Source organism: Lissotriton helveticus, chromosome 9 (assembly GCF_964261635.1).
Source record: "Lissotriton helveticus chromosome 9, aLisHel1.1, whole genome shotgun sequence".
Lineage (NCBI taxonomy): Eukaryota > Metazoa > Chordata > Amphibia > Caudata > Salamandridae > Lissotriton > Lissotriton helveticus.
Window position 1 is genome coordinate 1,072,955,707 of NC_136070.1, and position 21,634 is coordinate 1,072,977,340.

The 21,634-nt window shown below is 41.8% G+C and overlaps 1 protein-coding gene across 1 annotated transcript in view; it reads right to left on the bottom strand.

Moving 5' to 3' along the window:
* Window positions 1-21,634, bottom strand: part of NUP210 (nucleoporin 210) — a 524,741-nt gene that overhangs the window by 369,567 nt on the left and 133,540 nt on the right. Inside the window, exons 6-7 of the mRNA XM_078661451.1 lie at window positions 20,313-20,445; window positions 4,068-4,228 (exon numbers count right to left, since the gene is read on the bottom strand). Coding sequence (XP_078517577.1) covers window positions 4,068-4,228; window positions 20,313-20,445 — 294 coding nt within the window. The remainder of the gene's footprint in view (window positions 1-4,067; window positions 4,229-20,312; window positions 20,446-21,634) is intronic.

The window sequence follows — 21,634 nt, forward strand, 5'->3', positions numbered from 1 at the left end:
ATGTTTTCCATTTCGGCCTCGAGGCGCCTTCTCTTTTTCTCCATCTCGGCTGCGTGTTCCGCGTCGGATGGTTCGGCCGCCCTTTTTTTCGGAGGTTGGCTCGGCGCCGTGCTTTACGGTGCCGGAGGCTTTGACGCCGAACCGGATTTCGGTTCTCTGGTCGGCGTTGGTGCTTTAGGGTCCTTCTCCCTCGGCGTCGATCGATCCTTTTCGGGGACGATTTTCGACGACTTTTGCTGTTCAACAGCTCTCGGCGCCGGGGACTCCTTCTCAGAGGATCCGCTGGGCCTGTGTGTAGCCGCGGGCGCCAGGTGTTTTGGCGCCGGCGCTTTCGGGGCCTTGCCCTCGTTTTTTCGAGACTCAGAGTCTCTCGGGGTCTTAGGGGCCGTAGAGTCTCCTACCTTATCAGAAGTCTTGGTGTAATCGGTCTCTACGACCGTGTAGCTGTCGTCTTCGGCGGCAGCGTTGCCCTCTTCCTCGCAGGACATCCCCAGATCGTAGAGGGATGGAGTCGGGGCCTTCCCCTGGAGGGTGGCGTGCGCTACCCTCTGGCTCACTCTCACACGCAGGGTCTTCGGGGCGAAGGCGGAGCAGGCGTTGCAGTCCTCGTTCGGTGATCTACCGGTAGGCAAAGGTTGCAAACCGTGTGCTGGTCCTTCTGAGCGTACTTGTGGTGGCAGTTACGGCAGAACTTGAACGGAGTGTTGTCCATCATCGAGCGCTCAGGGCCTCCCTGGTCGCGTGTTCGTCGACGTTCGTCGAAGATCTCGATGAATTCTCCTTTTCCCTTGCTGGCTCTTGATCGATGAAGTCTCCTGGAGTCTTCAGATGAATTTTCTTTCCAATTTCTGTATTTTCCTTCTTCTTTCTCCAAAAATGTCTGGAGCCCAAACGGGAACGATCCAGACCCGACCGCGGAAAAAAAGAATCTGAAGATGGCGCCCAAGAGTGGGAGCTTCCGCAGGAAGCATGCCGACGTCACCGGAAATGCACCCAAGGAGGTGTGACGCCGACGCCCACCTGGGCTACAAAAAAAAAAAAAAAAAAAAAGAAAAGACTACGATTCCGGACCCAACCACAAGACCGCGGAATAATGCACAGCATAGGGAATCCAGAAAGATTCACGCTGCAAAACATGGTAACTAAAAGCCAACTATATTCAGGTCATTTCCCCTTTTCCATGAGTTACTTGTGTGCTCCTGGTTCACCTTTTATAAATGTAGGATACAGTTACGCTTTTATGTGTGTTCTGTAGGCATGATCCCATTATTTTCACCTAAAAATAAGAAATGAATACCTGTATCCTGACAACCTCCGACATCACCCTCAGCATAAACCTATCCTCCCCTCCTATATATTTTTTTTAAAAAAAGAAATACCTGCCTTCTACCGCACACTCCCACAGGCCTCCGGCCCTTCACTCTCAGACTCTACACAAAGCCTTGCTCTCCACCCTTGTATTGAGAGTGGAGCACTGGTGCCACACGGACGAGTGGCAAAACAGCTTTTCACAGCTACATATTTTACGAAGCCAACGAAGGTCAGGTGCTATCTGTGTCTCATAGGGAAGGTGGTGCTTGACGCAGGCAGCATACAAACCTGTAACCTTTGCCCATCTCAGGTCTTTGGGCACTTGAGGGATGCGTGAGACGGCAGGTGAGATCTCCAGCCATCATTCCATAACTCTGCTTGGGCCTATGGAGAGCCTGGGGAGATGAGGGAATCACAAGGGGAAGCAAGCATGAGGCAATAACAGTGAGAAACACTTTAGTTTCCCACTGTTGCCATATCATAGCTCAATTTCGAATCCATTTATTCAACCTAATGTTTTTCAAAGCAGAGAACCATACCATTAAAATAAAAAATGGAAATCTAAATCTAATATCTCACAGTATAATGCTTTATACCAATAGTGTGCGGTTGTGTTTACATATTTGCATCAAATTGAACTCACTGAAAATCATTACAGTGGGCCCGATTCACAGAACTAACTTAAGACAAAATCCTAAACTTACTACCATTTTCGTATTCACAGAAGGCACTTACTCATTTTGGAATTCACAGAAGACACTTACTCATTTCAGTATTCACAGAAGTTAGGAGTCCTAACTTTAGGACTCCTAAATGCCTTCTGTGAATACCGAAAGTCTTAAAATTAGGATTTTTCTCAACTTTACTACTATTAAACTGAGAAAAATCCTAATTGTAAGACTTTCGGTATTCACAGAAGGCATTTAGGAGTCCTAAAGTTAGGAGTCCTAACTTTACTACAACTAAATTGAGAAAAATGGTAGTTAGTTTAGGATTTTGTCTTAAGTTAGTTCTGTGAATCGGGCCCCCTGTATCCCTACTGGAAGCACAAATTGATATAAGATAAATGAAAAAGTTAATATAGACATCTTAGATTTAGGCTACTATTTACAGAGATCAATATACCTAATGGATTTAGATAATTCTGATGAGTAATGTAAGCAAATCACAGGGGGCGGGAGGAGTATTAATGGTTCAATAAGCACATTTCAAGGGACCGACGGCAAAGCAGACTAACTGTCTGATTATGCACACTCTTGGTTTTTAGTTGTCAGGTGCCCAGAACCCTGGGCTGATAGAAGCAGCAGCGTAGGCACTGGATACTGAAAGAACAGCGGGGTATCAACTGTCTTGGCCTTCACAATTGAAGCATCCAACAAAAGGGAGTGCAAGCTAAAAATGGAAGATCAAACAGAGGCAAAACCTGCACCTTGTTCTGGGAGGAAACGTAGATCCTGGCCCGGCTGACAGGCGCATCTGGCTGGTCTGCCATGAAAAGTAACTTCCATTAAAGTGTGCCAATCAGGGGATAATCCAAAAGCACTTAATTCCTCAGAAGATGGATCAATGACACCACCTGGGAAACCCAGAGGCCGCACAGACTGTGAATGAACCCGGAGTTGTTCCATTCCATGTACTTGTGTCAAGTGAATATTCGATGATCGGTGTCAGATCAAACTAGCAGCCTGACTGCTCTAGGTAGCTGACTAGAGAGGAACTTTCTGATGAGGGGTGCGGGGGAGGGGGGTTTAAAGCTTCCTGATGTCTTTCAATTTTCAGGATTACCTTGTGTTTTAGGAGGTTCAAATCACACGTTTCTATTCAACAAGCTTTGTTATTCACTGACTGGGTAGCTTCCTCCTTTTCAACATGCTCTTTTTCTTTTAGTGTGCAAGAACAGGGCTTGACCATGGCGGCTGAGGAGGAGTCAAGTTATGAACCTGCCTAGTCTAGTCAGAAGTGCAAAACATGGTGCCTACAGAAGTAGGAATCCCCTAGACTAATCAGGTCAAACTAATCAGAATAGTGTTACATGCGCTGAAAGCACAGAAGAGAGGTAGAACATTATCAGACAAGATTAAAAAAAAAAAAAAAAAAGAACCTCGAGGTGTATTCGAATTTGCAGAGCATTAATGTATGAGATTCTGATCCACAGATAAAGGTGAAAAAGTTGAACCATCAATTACACACTAGAGTGCAGGGACAGAGCATGCAGTGCATGCATGTGGCATGGCAACAGCATGAAAACTCTGTTTTTAACGACTTTTGTTGTAATTTCCATTCCTATCATTTACTGACTGGGTGCCCGCAGTATTAGAGGAAACAATAATCTAAACTTGACCGTGGACAATGAGTAATGTTCAATTTCAGATGGTAGTTACCTAAACTTGATAGACAGTAAAAACTACAACTTCCAGCCAGCAGGTGTCAAAACATATATCAAATGTTTCTCATTGTAATGATCATTCTTACAACATCTGCTACCACTGTCATTTTAATACTATTGTAAGATCAAACCAGAAGATAGCTCACTGTTAGTTGAAACTGTTGCCATGGGACTTAATACACATGCCGCCAAAAAAGACATTTAACAACTGAGATGCCCTAGCGGCAACAGTAAGGCTACACATCTGTATTTTAAATAAGCAGACAATTCAAATGGTAACATAAATAGAAACACTCCACATGTAAATAAAGAAAAACAATCAATGTTCATTAACTCATATTAATGTGCTTTCATTCAGACAAAAAAGGATATTTTTGTGCCCAAGTAACAGGTTTGCCTGACCCTGCTGCAATGCAGTGACTGTTGAGGTTGTCTGGTCTAATCTGCATACTGGCCAATTCGGAACACTCCCGGGACTGACTATGTTGTTCTGCAGCTGTAGTTCATATTGGTCAGATGGCATGATTAACTCTGTGTAGGAAATAAGGACAAAAAAACAGAAAAGGGGTCTCAATTGTAGGACCCCAGAAATGTGGCAATCCTTTGACCCACTAGGCATCATTATTCTTTATCTGGGTTTAGCTGTCATTTCCTTCACACATTTGTAGTCCTTACAAAATTCACGACTGCATCCATTAGGGATAACATCAGTATAACAGCCAGCACATACTGTTGAGGTTATGATATGCCACACAGTAGTTAAAACGAAATATTAAACAAGAACTAGCAGCCTGTTCTAAAAAGCCATATTATTCATTGCCCCACAACTATGAGAATTAACCCATAATTAAAAAGAGAGACTAGAAAGTCTTATTACCATTGGAAATGTGCTATTATTCTTTGCAATTTTTCTTTTAGCTGAAATTAAGTGTGCTTCTCTGATGACTTGTTAAAACGCATTTAGTATGTCAACTAACTTAATAAAATAGCAAACCAAGTTATGTTAATTTCGTATTAAACTTTAATATGAATTCACACAAGGTGCCCAATTAAAAGCCAAAATGTATTAACACATATGAAAGTCACAGCTGTTAATTTTGATTAGAATTCAACAACTACATGAAGAGAAACTATTTTTATCGAAGGAGCGTTTCCAACTCTGAGCGCGTGGACATAGCTCAAAATCTATGGCTTCACGAATTGCCATAAACTCTTGTGTTTTTTTTATTACCGGTTTGCTTTCTGTCATGTTTTGATGATGTAAAATGGAACTAAATAATTTTTAATTCTCTGTGCACACAAATGTAAACTATACTTCAACTGGATTCGTTGTGTGCTGCTACATCCATTGCACTTAGTCACAGTGCCTTACAATATAAATTTTGATTAGTTCGGTCAGAAAGATCCTTATCCGAAGAATGTGCGCACTGTTTCAACTGAACTACTCCGGTTCCTTATCTTAACTTATAACCACGTTTGTTAAATATCAATCAAAGAATTTCAACATCCAAGTTCCATCTTTAGCTTTATTCCAAAGTGCATGATAAATTTGAAAAGGACCAATGTAGGTCCCTCCCATGACCTAATCACATGGCACTTTATACACAGCGCGTAGTGTTTGAAAAAAGAGGGCCGCTTGAATGTACGAGCACGTTCACACTTCACCCAAAGCTTAGAAAAAGAATAAACTTAGCAAATGAGTGTCATGGAAAGGTTAATGCAATAAAGTTTGACATGAGTTAAATACAGCTTACTGCTCATTACGAGCAAAAAACGTGTATCATTTTGCCTTGAGCTTAAAAATGAATAACGCAAGAGGAATGCGATAGCCATAGCATGCGCGTTAACTAGACAGTGAAGGGCTTTTGTAAGCAACAGGAAACTGGCTTGTCGACGTTAAAACAACCTTAGTGTGAGCTTTAAAATAAATTACACGCAATTAGAAGATAAGGCGCATATACCACGATAGAAAAAAGGCCATTTTATCACTGTTTTATTTGTAAAGGTATAGCATGTATGATGTAATAATACACAATGTAATAATGTCTCGAACTATATACTAAACTAGTTGAATAACCTCGATTGAAAATATAGCAGCATGTTACCTTAGAGCGTTGTTAGAAAGACAATGTATATACTTTCTTTTGCATATTGCAGGACTGATTAGCTTTTGTTTATTGTTTGTCCCCTTAGACCCTGAAGAAGGGTCCACTTGAGTGACCCGAAATGCATTGGGTTCTTGCAATCATGAAATGAAATTGAATATTTGCAACTATGGATAATTTTCTCAAAAATCGTATAAGTTGAAGAAATCAATGAACTTTGGAATAAAGCAAAAGATGGAACTTGGATGTTGAAATTCTTTGATTGATATTTAACAAACTTGGTTATAAGTTAAGATAAGGAACAGGAGTAGTTCTGTTTAAACAGTTCCGTTTAAACAGTGCGCACATTCTTCGGCTAAGGATCTCCCTGACCGAACCAATCAAAAAACAAAAGTAAAATGGAACTAAACAGCAACCACCAATAAAAGTGCCAAATTTCGAAATTCTAGTAAATTGAAATTGTAGTAAGTATAATTTCTAAGCAAGAATGATGGTCATCACTTTAAGGAATGTCTCTACTTCATCCAAAATATTTTCCTCTTAGACACCAATGATGACCAGAAAGCCCTTCACAGGCCCCCTCATCACTTGGTTTCATGGAATTGAAGATATGAATTCCTCTTGCCTTGGGAGAGTTCTGACTTCTACAGGTTACCAGTAACTTTACATCTTCACACTGATGCATCAGTGCCCCCTTTTGTATCGCCTCAGTATACACAGCAGATACGGACTGGTGCTAAAATAAAGACTACATAATCAAGAGGCACCGACGCTGAACTGGTACTTCTATGTCCGTATACACAGTGGGTAAAGCCTTAGGGCTCCAAACAGTTTTTCAGTCTCACAGAGAACAAATGTTATACTGCTTTGCTGGGAGGAAGGAACCAGACCGAATTTCCATGGACACACTGCAGCACAAGAAGATACAGGCTCCACAAAGCCTTTGGAGATAGATTTCTCGATCACTCCTTGCTTCACCCTTTGGTGATCTATATAAGAACTTGACAACATACTCCTGCTGATGTTTTGACTGGCGATGGTGTGGAAAACATGTAATATTTTATTTAGCATAAGCAGCAGCCATTTTGGCTGTGGGGTCCATTTAAGTTTCCTTTGTAATTCTTTCTTCTTTTCACTCTGCCTGTGCTATCTATTTTAGTTGACTTCCTGACTCCGCTAAAAGCAAGGTACGTGCTGAAAGTTGTAGCTGCCAGTACATCTGTTGCCTGTCAATCATTTCTGCTGCCATAAGCACTCCTGCTCCCCCTCCCACTTTGCAGACCATGTCGTTTTTATCTGCCCTTGTTTGCTGAAAACTATTTCTAAAACTATTCTTTCCATTTCTGTTAACGTGATTACACTGCACAAAACCTGTATAAAGAGGGCACTGGTTTGTGAAGCCAGTGTGCTACCTCAGGCAGCACTTGAGATTGCTGTGTGGATGTGGTCCCACACATGAGTGATTAATAAACTTATTTATTCCCAACTCCAGTGCTGATCTCTACTTTGTTGGTCTTGGAACCTGTGGGCAAAAGGGCGACCCTGCACCAGTGTAACCCTAAAAAAGGGGTATATTGCCACAGTTGGTGTCCAACGTGGGGCCCCATTGGAGACGCGGTCGTCCGAAGGAGTGGTCTTGATGGAGGATTGGAATTTTTCTGAGAAGCGCACTGCAGGAGAAGACCTTTGTCTTTGCAGGCCGACGTGACTTTTTCCAGTTTTCCCGATTTGATCCTCCAGGTGGTAGCCGGTCTCAACTTTTCTTTGGCGCAATTTTGGAGAGAGCATTAGGTCGACCAGAGATCAGCAGGTGGGAGTTGGAGTCTTCTGTTTGATAAGGTCGCTAAAGCGGAACTCTTGATTTTTTAAGCCTGGGCTTTTTGTTTGAATTTGTGATTTAATTTTTGCAAAAATTGAAGGCAGGTAATGTGGAGATTTTTCTCCTTTTAAAGTATTTTTAGTCGTAATATTTTACTAATATTTGTACAACATGCCTGCTCTCAGAACACTCCGTAGGTGGTGTTGCTGCTCTTGTGGTAAAAAAACTGGTTTAGAACAAAGTCAGCTGGCCTCCCAGGCGGAACGCCTAATCGAGATATGAACGTCAAATATGGTATTTCTTCCATAATGTACGGTCCACTATGGAACAAATACACAAAAAAGATTCTGATCTACAACGGCCAGTGAATGGGTCATTTGATTTTTAAAAAGGTTCAATATGTAGAGCAGTGTTTATTTAAAAGAAAAGGTAAACAGGATATGTTGGACTGTGTGCGTATGTGGGAGAAAGAAGTGCAAGAGAGCGAAAAGAGCAGAAGCTATAGCAGAAGAACAAAAACAATATATCAAGAAGCTCTAGAATTCAAAAATAAAGAAAAGGAAGAAAAAAAAAAATCGATAAAGATGGAGAACGTTGATTAGAGATAAATAGCCAGTACCTTATTAGGCGCCCTATTTATCCCATACTTAATAAATCTCAGGATGACTGCATCTTATTAGATCGATCCCCACCCCCGTATAAATTCCCGACTCCAAGTGCCCCTGAGGATGAGGTTTCTGACAAGGAGCATTTGTCTTCAGATGAAAAAGATAAGCAAGTTGGGCGACAGACTCGTTCTACTCGGTGTAGCGGAGATAAAGATAAATTGAAGGGCAGTGCCAGAGAGGAATCTCGTCAGAATACTACAGCGACGATTCTCACAACTACAGTTCAGGCTTGGGAAAATGTAAAACAGTTATATTTTTTAGAAAAGTTCTGTTGGGAGATATTATTCAATTGGCAGCATATCTCTGACAAATCAGGCCCAAATTATTTGAAGACAGATTATAGGCAGTTAAGAGATGGGACTTACCCTTTCAAAAATATATCTGACACAATTAGACGAGCGGTTAAATTACGGGATGATACATTACAAATTCAAAAGGAAAAAGAATTAGCTAAAAAGCAGCAAGTAGGTGTTGAGACAACAAAATCTCAGACAGAGAAGACTGATAGTCCAGTGGATGCGAATGATCCCAGCAGTAGTGACTCTGCTTTGAGACCAATGCGTGAAGCAGCACCCCTTTATGTTTTCCCGAAGGGTGCGTGAACAAATGATAATCAAACTTCAGATGATGCAAAGGGATATTTTATATATAATTGGGTTTATACTCCTTGGAGTAGAGCTGGTGTGATGGATCTTAAAGCTGCTTTGCCCAACCCCCGGAAAAATCCTGCTGCCGTCTATGAGGAGGTGGAAGGAGCCAGATATTGATATGCTCTTTGGGCTTATTTTGCCTCCAGAGATGTGGAGAACAATACGTGAAATAGATGACAATGTAGCAAATGGTGATACCTGGGAACATTTAGAACAAATAGATGCGGAAAGGGAGCCTGTGCAGAAACCTCAGAAGGAGATATTAGATCTTCCTAAAGCTATTGTGACTAAGTTAAAGACTCTCATACCCCCTAAGAAAATAGATTGGACTACGTTAGCGTCCTGTAAACAGAAAACAGAGGAGTCAGTTTCTGACTTCTTTTCAAGGTTTGAGGAAACATTCCAAGATTTTAGTAGTCAGTCATTGGCCGATGATACGGGTAAGCATTTATTTGTTGATACATTTTTCGCCAATATGTTACCGGAAATAGCGAGTCGCTTACAGGCCAGCGAGAGCTCTTGGACCACGTCTTCCCCAGTTTCCCTTTTGACTATGGCCCAATATTATGAGCGACAGGAACAGGAAGCAAAAGGCAGCGAGGATACGAAGGTAAGAAGTTCAAGACAAAAGTTACGTTGGCTCAAGTATATGGTCCACCATTTAGGGGAAGTGGAAGAGGCGGACGTGTAATGTATACACCAGAAGTGCCCCCTCTTCCCCGAGCAAATTTGTCCCCTGATCAGTGTGCTTATTGTAAAGAGACTGGATATGGGAGTTCTGAGTGCCCTCTTTTGCCAGGTCAGCAGTATCAGAGGGGAAGGGGCAGTATGAGGGGACGCCCAGAGAATTCAGGAAACAGGGGAGGTATGGGAGCTCGGCCCAGATTTGAAGCAGTTGAACAAGGACCAAAATACTCTAATACTTTTGATAAACAAAATCAATATCAAATGTCTGACTATTAAGCTGATGCCCTTGCAGATTCTGCTTATGCATAGGAAAGCCTAGGATAGGGTAAGGAACTGGTTGAGGTGCCAGTAGATCAAATGGGTCCTTATGTTGATGGAAGAGTCTTTGGATCTACTGATCGGTTACTGGTTGATACAGGGGCTACTCGTAGTGCTCTGTCTAAAAATTGGTTCCAGGGCCCCCCGTCCGGCACAATGATAACATCGATCGGATTCAATGGGACACCAACCTAGAACACTTTCACAGCCACTTGAATTCAGACTTGATAAATTTATTGCAGCATGCCCATTTAGGCTCTCCCCTACCACACCGGATAACATTGTGGGTATCGATATGCTTAAATATGTTCGTGCAACAATACGTTGTTCTCCGGAAGGTGTGCGTGTTATTTTGAATGACAATTATCCAATGGTTGAGAGGTCTTGTCAATAAAGAGGTCGCTCTGGCATCCTTACCCAGTACTTTTTGGGCTAAATCAGATACTGATGTGGGTCAAATGGTTATTCCACTTGTACATATTCAAGTAAAGGAGGGTGTTTTATTGCCTCGCGTGCCCCAATACAAAATATCCTGAGAAGGTGAAGAACCATTGCCACACATTGCTCAGGATTTGATTAAAGTGGGGGTGGTGGAAGAGATCACCTCTAACACTTGCAATAGCCCTATCCTTCCTATTTTGAAAAAAGACACCAACACTAAAATTTACAGATTCAGTATTGATTTGCAAGAAGTTAATAAAATTGTAGTGCCCCAATATCCAGTAGTTTCTGATATCACTACACTTCTCACCATGGTCCCTCCTACTGCCACTACATTTTCGGTGATCGATTTGAAGAATGATTTCTTCTCGATGCTCGTTCTCCCTGACAGCCGTTATTTGTTCGGATTCACCCTGATAAATTGATCATATCGGTTCTGTAGAGCTCCACAGGGCTATACAGAGAGTCCCAGCATTTACAGTCAGGCATTAAAAAGGCAGCTTGATTCCTTTCCTGTACCATGGCAACAATGTGGCAGGGTTTAGTGTCAAACATATTTTCTGTGAAATATCAGAGGCCAAAAGTGTCAATTCATATCCTGTCAAGCAAGCACTAGTCAAATGCTGTTTTTTCATTTGATTTAGCAAAGCATCAACAGAATGGGGTACTAACACAAGCAGTTTGTGGCAAAACTATTCATTCACTCTGACGTATTGATACAGCCATTGCTGCCACTGCGCGGAAACATCCAGGCAGCGCACGGGCAACTGGGTCAAGGACAGCTGAGAAATATGCACAAGGACGTTGCTTATCACAGTGTTTATTTATTTATTTCAAAGGTTTTATATAGTGCTGCTGGACCCAAGAGTATCAGAGCGCTTTACAAGGAAGGTGAACATAATGAGATAAAATTAGCATTGTGCGAAAAGAAAAAATTTACAAAATATTGTATTCAGCAGAGCTAAGGGGGCAAAGAAACGGAGAGATACAATTAAGGGGAAAATGAATATTGAAAGTTAGGAAAGAGAAGGGGGTGTAGAGAGGGGGAGAGCGAATATGAATGGATTGAAAGGGGGTGGGGAGAGGAGTGGACAAGAGAGGAGAAAAGAGTGAACATGTTCAGAGTCAGTAACATTAGATACCCCAATATTTGTTGAGAAGAAGTACTTTGAGTTCTTTTTTGAAGAGTGGGTAAGAGGGGTTGTAGCGAAGATCATTGGGGAGAGAGTTCCAAATTGTAGGAGCGTTACCAGAGAATGCACGGGATTGGGTCTTTTGACTTTCGAGTCTGGGAGGGATCAGGACAAGGGAGTTTGTGCTCCTCAGGGACCTGGAGCATCCTGCTTTATGTAGTTTGGTTGCAAGGTAAGAGGGGGCGTTTTGGTGAAGAGCTTTGTGAGTGATGCAGGCAATTTTGTAGGTGGATCTTCCTTCTATTGGGAGCCAATCTAGATTTTTGAGGACGGGGGAGATGTGGTCAAATTTTTTACAGTCAGAGATAAGTCTCGCAGCTAGGTTGAGGACCGATTTAATCGGTGCAAGATGGACTTTAAGGGTGCCGGCCAAGGTGTGTTTGTGTTAAAACCGAGAGGGCACAACCTTCACTCTCGTGGACAAAGAGTGTGAAAGTCTTAGTGTAGTCTGGTGTTCCTAATACTGGTGCAGAGCAAAGAGCTTGGCGTAACTTTTGGAAGGCATTCTGACATTCAGTAGTCCATGGAAGGGGCATCGGAGTGTCTTTAGTCAAAAGGGCCAACAAAGGTTTAATATTGTGTGAAAAACTAGGGCTCCACTGCCTACAAAAAGAAGTGAGGCCAATCAGTGCATGGACATCCTTCTGAGTACGGGGCACAGGAGTGTCTAGAATAGTCTGAATGCGGTCTGGTGTAAGTGCACGTCCCTCCTTAGACAGGAGGTGACCTAAATAGGTAACCTGCGGTCTACAAAATTTCAATTTCTTTCATGAGACTTTGTGATTGTGAGAGGCAAGAAATGATAATAATAAGTGTTCCTCCTTCACACTGCTCAGGGGTATCTGCAACTAACAAGATGCCATCGATGTATTGAATAAGATCCGCTATGGGTTGATGGCTCGTGTCTAAAATTGCCTGATGGCACTATATTTGGTGCCTATGCGATTACATCACTTCAGTAGTAGTTAAAACAGCTCTCATCCCACAGAAGTCAGCCCAAGCGGCCGAATTGATTGCACTAACGAGAGAGTGTGAGCTTAGTAAAGGCTTACTTGTTAACATTTTAATGACAGTCAGTACGCTTTCGGGGTGGCACATAATTTTGCCCGTTATGGAAAGAAAGGAGCTTTCTCACCTCACATGGGACATAGATAGTGCATGGAGAATTGGTACATAATCTCCTTACTGCCCTAACCTATCCTAAGAAAGTGGCAATTGTTAAGTGTAGTGCACACAAGAAAGTGACTGATAAAATAGGAGTAGGTAATGCCTTTGCAGATCACACAGCATGTGTAGCCACAATGCAGCTAAGTACCACATCCATGTATGTAGTGAAGTTACAAGCTGAACGTTGGCATGAAGCCAGGCAAGAGGTGCTGGACATGCAACAATCCGCTTCCGCTGATGAACTAGAATAATGGTTTAAGGAGGGAGCACTGGATGATGATGGCTGTTGGAGAAATAAAGATATGACCAAATGGAAGTTACCCACATCTTACTTATAGCCCATGATTCACATGTCAAATGGGCCAGCACATGTTGGTGCATCCTCAATGGCAAAACAACTTATGCAAGTTTGGGATCATCCTGATATTGCTGGCACTGCTAAAAAGATGGTCCAGTCTTGTTTGGTCTGTCTTCAGTATAATCCTGGAAAGGGAACACGTACTCCAACAGGAGGGTTTGCAACACCAACTGCACCTATTGAGGTCCTGCAAGTGGACTACATTCAATTTGAGCGCTGTATTAACCTAAAATATGTCTTGGTAGTGGTTTGTGCCTTCAATAAATAGGTGGAGGCTATGCTACAAAGGATAATACAGCTCTCACAACAGCTAAACTACTACTAAAGGAGTTCTTCCCTCGATTCAGCATTTGACGGGTCTTATGGAGAGACAACGGACCTCATTTCATTGGGCAAGTTGTCGAATAGGTCATGAAAGGGTTGGGGGTTAAGCAGAAATTTCATGCAGCTTTTCATCCACAATCAGCAGTCTTGGTGGAACATTATAACTCCACCCTGAATTTGAAATTAGCTAACATACAGGCTTCCACGTCTTTGAAATGGCCTGATGCTGTGGCACTACTTTCTATCAGATCAATACATGATCTGGCCTTATACCATATGAGGTTGTGTTTGGCAGGCCTATGAATATTTGGGGAATCCCTAAGCCTCGCCCTATAGATGATGTACCCCATGTGCTGATGAGTGACTATTTGTCCCAGTTAACTGACAGCTTGTCTTCTATTTATCAGCAGGTACGGGAAGCCCTTCCAGACAGGTCCCAGGGTGATGGCCATGATCTGCGGGCCTGGCGACTGTCTTGACAAAGGCGTTTCAACGAATCAGTTCCCTGGCACCCCGTTGGCGTGGACCAGAGCAAGTCCGCTTGGCTACCAGAACTGCGGTACGAGTGACCAACCGGAAGAATTGGGTGCATGCTATCCACTGACAAAGTTCTGCATACCCTCGTGAGCCCAGCTGTGCTGACATATCACTGCGACTTCCTACTCACCGAGAGAGGATGAGCGGTGTCACCTGAAAGATCTGAGGAAGTCTTCCCGGACCACACGATCCCTGGTACATCTAGATATCTGCTTCGATCCAGAAAGAGAGACCTTTCAGCTCAGAAAGAGACTGTTTGAACCACTGTCCTGGGTGGTTAAAGACTGACTACAAAGGGGTGTAGCCTATTAGTGACTAATCGTCTCAAAGTTAGTGAAGAAACCAATGCCTGCCTAGGATCTTAGGGTACCATCGGTTTTGTTGTTTACCAACGAAATGAACATGCCGGAGGAGAAGAAATCGAATGCTGCAAAAGTCTGTAGTAAAAACATGATGTTCGCTATTGGACTAACTTTGACTGTTGTCTTCATTGCTGTCATAATGTGGTTGTAGAGGAAGTAGCTTTGGCTCGAAACTTACTGACTGCTACTACTCCTGTCCCCACCGAACATTATTATTTTACTCTTCCCTATCATGAAAGAAAACATAGAATGTTGCATCTCAATAACACTTTCATACAAATGTTGCATCATACTCATCATGCTACAAACACTACCAACTGCTGGGTATGCGAAATGATGCCAGCACATCAGAAGAAGGGAGGAACGCCTTTCATTCCCATGCCATTCTAGTATAATGGCTCCTGTAGAGCCTGGTTCACACTGTGTGGGCCTCTGAAATTGCTAATACCACTCTAGCTGATGTAGGAGGACTTAATGCAAAGCTTAATAAAGTTTGTTACCCCGATGAGGAAGGGGACCCACAAGCCAAAGGAACAGTATGAGAAATGGAGGAGTATTGCAGAGGAAATTCCTCCACACGTTATGCTTTCCCCAACACTCGAACGGCCAAAGGTAACGGGCCTTTTGTCATCGCTGTTACTAGAGCCCGAGCAAATCATTGTGTGAGCAGTTTTGGTAGTATCCCAGTGGGAAAAAGTGACTGTACCACAGTATTGAACATTACTGGAACGAAAAATAGCAGTTTCATATCCTCACACAACACTTATTTTATGTGTGGGAGTAAAGGCTACTATCATTTACCAATCGGACCCTTCCCCAGGACCCTAGTCAATAGGGTCTTGGGGAAGGGTGCCGCACGGCCGCCCTCGCTATGTAACCCTACATATTACATCATTCATGACATTTTCTATTATATCATTGACAATATCACTGCAACATTTCCAATTAAATTGTTGATGAGAAAACTGCATGGTTGGTGTGCAAATTGTAGTTAGTTAACTTAGTACACGGGTCATAGTTACTTGAGATAACTAGAACTTTAACTGGTGAATTCTTTGTGGTTTTTGGGGTTTTAAAAAGCTACGTTGTTACAGAACATTTCACCCAACTATAACATTTGTGTAACCTTTATTTGTTTCCAGTGAATATATAAGAAAACAATACCCTTTCAGGCTTAGAATATGCAAAAAAGGAAGGAAGGAACTAGCGTAGTTCCAAGTTTAGGTGGAGAGCAGCTCCTATATAGAGCACCTACAACACAATCAACACTAAATCTACTAATCTAATATATATATATACACACACACACACACACACACACCCACACACACACACAAAGACTCCCTCCAAAACTACTGAAGAAGTCTGTACTCGAGGTGCAAGTATTCTCTTTGATTTTAATGGCAGACAATTTTCACTGATATTAAAGTGACCGTCCAGTATTGCACTTTCTGCTGTCAGGGTGTAGCTGGATGCAGGCTGAGCTCCTGTTGCTGCCGTGAAATTGACCTCCTCAGTGTTACTGCCTGTCTCTCCTGTCTGTGGAAACAGTCCTGTAGGTGTAAAAAAAAAACTCCTTTTCCCAAAAGAAAAGGCCTACATGCAGGTGTGCCTCCTCCTACACCCTCTTGAGAGTAAACCCTCCACATTTACATAAAGTGACTGCCTTTGGCAAGTGCCTCGCCTGTTCAATCACTAAGTTATTCGGCTTCTTGCATGTGAAATGAATTCTTTCATTTTCCATCCTGCATTGTACAAACGCATCCTGACCACATGCATACACATTGTTAGCATGTAAATTCGTTCTCTCCTCACCATCCCATGGTCTGGACATTAGTCGCACAAGCATGTGTACCCTGGGCAGGTCTACAGGGTGCGTATATAAGAACCACTAGATAATTCCTTGTCCTAAGACACACCATGCTCCAATATTTTTTCCTAATTTGTAGTCTTGCTTTACTTTAATCAGTCCAGTTAGAAACAATTCCTAATTATAATTAACTGTAAACTGGATGCCTAGGACTCAAGCACCAATGTCCCTGGTGAAACGATGCAATATGCCAAATCTGCACTTAGCCAGCCCAACGCATGTTATTTTTCTTGACTGCATCTTTGTAAGATCACAACTTATTAAGACAATCTAGGTATCACAGATCTCAAACTGCTGTTTGTCTCAGAAGAAAATTGGTTTAGTATTGGTCTTGTCTTAAATGCTTTTAAATTAGTTTTTTTTTAAAAAGAATAGCTTTGATTGACCATCCCGAACAAGCAGAAGCAATACTTTTTAGCACACCTATATATTGAGTAAATCTAAATAATTCGTGCAAATACATGTTACAAATTATTTCAAAATTCAGTGTTGCTAAAGATTCAAATCCTATTCACACTGTCCTCCTTTAAAATTATGTTTTTTCCCCATTGGTTTACATTTTTCCTGAATTTAAAGTATATATTATCGAGGTGCAGTCAATGTTTATTTATTTTTTTGTTCCAAGCTTGTGTTCCCACGCGGCACTGTGGCTTTCGAAGGAAAAAAATGTTAGCACACCAAAACCGTTGACGTAGACTTTCTCAAATGTAGCCCACACATAGCACCCAATCCCGCAAATGTTCTGTTTTAAATCACTAGATATAACCGGCATTACTATTACCTGATGTAAAGGCAATGAGTTTATTGGCCTGGTAACCATGGACCTCTGTATTAGTCCTATTACGATTTGAGCTTGTAAATTGTTTACCACACACAGGCATCAGAAGCAAGCGCCTAACTCAGTAAGTTATATTGCCAGATTGAAAGAAAATATAAACCCGCAATAGACTTAAAGTATGCCATGGTAACTCTTTCAGCCACTTTAGAAATACCCCAATGAAGAGATACCCTATACCGGTTTTCTTTTTTCCTTTCACAAGATGTAAAACATGCAAACAGAGTGGGAAGGTGGTGGTCTATGCAGTCCCAGATATTAAAGAACACAGGAAAATAACGTAATTGCTACTCAGAATTTGCAATGTATTGCCCGGTCTGCCTCTGTGGAAAAAAGTACGAGGGGAGCACTACGCAGCCCGCCAAGAAAAGAGAGCTTGAGCATATGAGGGCAATCACCAACAGGTATCAAGTTTACCGGGCTGCCAGGCACTTGGAGAAGGAATATAATAGTAATCAAAACTCGGATCGAGTATCTACTTATCCCGACGAGGCGGAGGTCAGAATTGTGACCCTAAATGGAGGCGGTGCCTGCTTAGGCACTGCCGTCAGGATTACAATGTCCCTTTCCAACTACCTGTTCATGGCGGTCCGACCGCCATTGAAAGACAGCCAAAAAGGGATTTGGGAGTCCCAAACAGGGCTCCCGTCACCCATGGGCCACTGTGATGTGGTCCTCCGGGGCACATATAGTGCCCCCATGCTCATTCATGCACTGTTTGCCTGGCACACGGTGCATGAATTTGCACAAAATTGTCAATAACACTGCGTCTTGTGCTGCAGCTATTTTCCAGGACTGCAGCACAAGCTGCAGTGTTATGGAGCATTTTTCCACCTCCCAGCCCATCAGGCATATTGTAATTGGGCGGTTGGACTGCCGATGTCTTGTAGGGAGGTCCCATGTCCACAGTGATGGCGGTCAGATGCTCGTCTGACTGCCATCATAATCAGGCCCTTAGTTTGGTTAATGGATAATGTGGAATTGAATGGTTCATATTGGTGAATGATATTAGGTCTATTTTAGTATGGCCACCACATTCAGGCAACCTGTGCTTGGTAACTGCTGATGACTGTTTTTCATGTTTAGTGATAACAATTGACCAATTAAATTGTTTAGTATTTACCTGGAAAATTGACGCGGGTCGCACTGACATTGAGAAAGGTAGTGCTGCAGAAACGTGTCTGGTTCAGTGCTTTGTGTTTTTGGCAAATAAACTAATTGAAGAGTCCCTGTGAATGTCCTTGACTGACTCAGACATTGGTTTCTCATTTGAAAGCAGAGTATTTATTCGTGAGTGGCACTCGGTGTGGTGCAGAGGCTGGTGGACTAAGAGGAAAATATATATATATATATATATATTATTATTCTATGCTTAACATGTTTACAGGTAACTGCACTGTTTTGATACAAGCTATTTGATCAGATGCTTATAGGTCTCTGTTTTTCCACAATATGTCAATATTATCATGACTATCTGCAAGTGCTTCATTATTGAACTATTGAGGAAAAGATAAAATTAACAAAATTGAGTAATGAAAAACTATACAAATCAATTAGCTTCGAGTACAGCAATACTCGAAAGTCTGAGTTTCTACAGTACAACTTCATATCTCAATATGTTATCTATCATTTCTATGTAGACAGGTATCTGTTTATTATTTCACTCCTGCCGTAGAAGAAAAAAGTAAAAAACACAAAAAAGCCTTCACTCTCTCCAGTGCACTGCTCTGTCTCACCCTATACCTCTCTCAATATATCATCAACCTCTACTGACTGACACATCCCAAACCTCAATCTGCTGCTATGATCAAATAACCCTTTCTAGACTCTTCCCTCCTCTATCTCCTGGCTCACCCCAAACCTCACTTTACTAATACGATCTCCCAAAATAACTCTTTCAAAATTCTTCCCTCATGTATCCCTCCCTGTGATTCACCCCAAACCCATTTTACTACTATGATCTCCTCCATCTCTCCTTTTTACTCACTTCCAACCTCATCTTACAAACTATGATCTCCCAAATAACACTTTCTTGACTCTTCCCTTATCTATTCCTCCAATATCCTATTCAATCTAACTAACAGACTCACATGTCCACAGCTCAAATTAACTCACATTTCCCTATACTAATCCACCACTATTCCTTTTGGGTTTCGGAGTGGAGTCCTACTCGCCGAAAAGCACTTTGATGCCTGTCCGGGGTAGTAAGCGCTATATAAATACACTGGGAAAAAAAACAAAGGTTAAAGTAACGTTCTAGTTAGGTGAATATGTCAGTGATAACATTAACATTTTAAACTAAAACATAACGCAGAAATTCCACAATTATAGTTAGCAGAGCTAACTATAACTTGCACCCCTGCCAAGCACTGCATATGACCTCACATATTACATTAATCATGACATGTTCCATGACATCATTTATGACATGCTGATGACATCATCCAAACTTCTTCTGCACATATTGCTCTATAAACCGGCATGGCATTAGAGCTATGAAAGTAACTACAAATAGCTCAGAATAAGATGAAGCATCATGATTACTTAGGTGTAGCAAGCATGTGTCATGTGCAACATTGACCTTATACCATTCACTTCACAGGTAGCACAGTGCACATTAACAATCAACCGCATATATAGGGGAAACCTCATTGCAAACAGTGTTCAATAAGTACACAACTGTTCAGAGAAAGCCAAGTCCCTCAAAAAACTTTTATATTCCACAATTAATGCCATACTACTGTAGGCTTTTATCTGTATACCCTTCCCAGAGGCTTATTAGGCCCCTGGAATGCTATTCCTTAACTATTTTAAGCCTCATTAGGCCACTCTATGCAGGAGTATCATTCCTGTTAAGATCGACCAGTCTGAGGTGTTCCTTAGTGACTCAACCCTGGGATACACAGGGAAAAACCAAGATGCATAAGAATAGTGTTGCATCTCTTCAAGACCCTTGGACATCCCACCAGCCAGCCGTTACCAGGGAGACGTGGATCCTGTGTCCTTTCATTATTATAGTTGTTTTATTTGGTCCAGTTCCCCTTTTCCTTGGGTTCATACTCTCGCCACTGAGTGACACTGAAAACGTTGGTGGCAGTTGTATGGCCAAGAGGGCCCACGGCCCATGCTGCTTCTGCAATTTGTACTCTGAAGATTGGGCATGTCCCAGAAGGACGTTGTGACAGGTATACTCCTATTTACTGTATTTTATGTGTACACTCCAAAGGTATTGATAGCTGAACTGCTCCTACAATGCAGACTAAAACGAGCATAAAACAAACCTGTAATCTTTCCTTGTCTTATTTTCTGCACTTTGTATTGAATTGATGTGCCCACTAGCAGGTAAATGTCATATGCTGGGTTAAGAAGGATGTTCTCCAAAATGAGAAGTCGGACTTCTGCTGGGGGCACATTCTGAGAAAGAGAAACCGGGAGTAGAAATTTAGAGGTTGGAGGAAACGCATTTCTATATTTTTCTCTACATTTCGAGCACATAAACAAATCTATCAGAAGGTTTCTTTGTTCATCTCTGCGTTATCCGTGCTTTTCACACTTTTCCACCACTTTTATCCATCCTCTCTTTAGTAGTCAACTAATACATTGAGAGGCAACATTGAAAGAAGGTAAATTAAAGTAGGTAACATGTTAATGATAAAAACATGCACGGTAACACAGCGATAGATAGGTAGGTACAGATGAAAGGTGCGCATACATTTTTAAAACACTATTCATGAATACATGATATTAATACGATCAGTCCAAACCACTAGTTCGAAACAATAAAATGTACTGGCCTATGAAAATTTGTGAGAATATCAAGAATCTGGAACACAACTTTCTGCATTAGGTATCATTAAAAGTTTTATTGTTGGTTGAATCTCTTCCTAAGAACTGAATAATGGTCTAACGATGAAGCAAGAGTCTACTTCTACTCTAAGAAACCAGCTAACACTCCAATAACTTGTTAACAATATCTTTACTTTTGACCCTTGATATGACTCTCCTGCTTTCTGCCTAAGTGTGTTGCATACAAATATAACATAAATACATACAAACCTACAAAGATGCCTCAAATTTGGCAAAACGTATTGACCTACATTCAAATTACTATACTCATTTCAGGTCTGAATGAGTGCAGAAGTCAATCATGTTAGTTGTCTGGTTAATTAAATACCTCTGATTCCAGCTAAATCCTAGGGCCTACTACAAGAACAAACACTGGGCCTTCACCTTGCGATTAGTCAACTGGCTTCTTTGAATTAGCCTTTAGAGCTTGCAGCATTTAATAGGACAATTTTCACCAACCATCAGATTCCTATCAATGCGGCAAAATACAACAGAGCCAATATGCCCAGCAGGACTGATGCAGTGAATGAACCAGTGTTTAGTGACTGTAAACGTAGCAGAAACATAAAATTTGAAGGAGGGGGAAAAATACTGTGCAACTTTCAAGGAGAAATGTAGGCAGAACCCCGAGAACAATGAGGTTAGTGGAATGGATAAAGCACTCAACGGCACTACAAATTTCAGGAGGATCTTATAATGAAGCTCTTGCACAACACTGTTATGGTTTAAGGCCTGAAAGAGGTCTGTAAAGCAAATG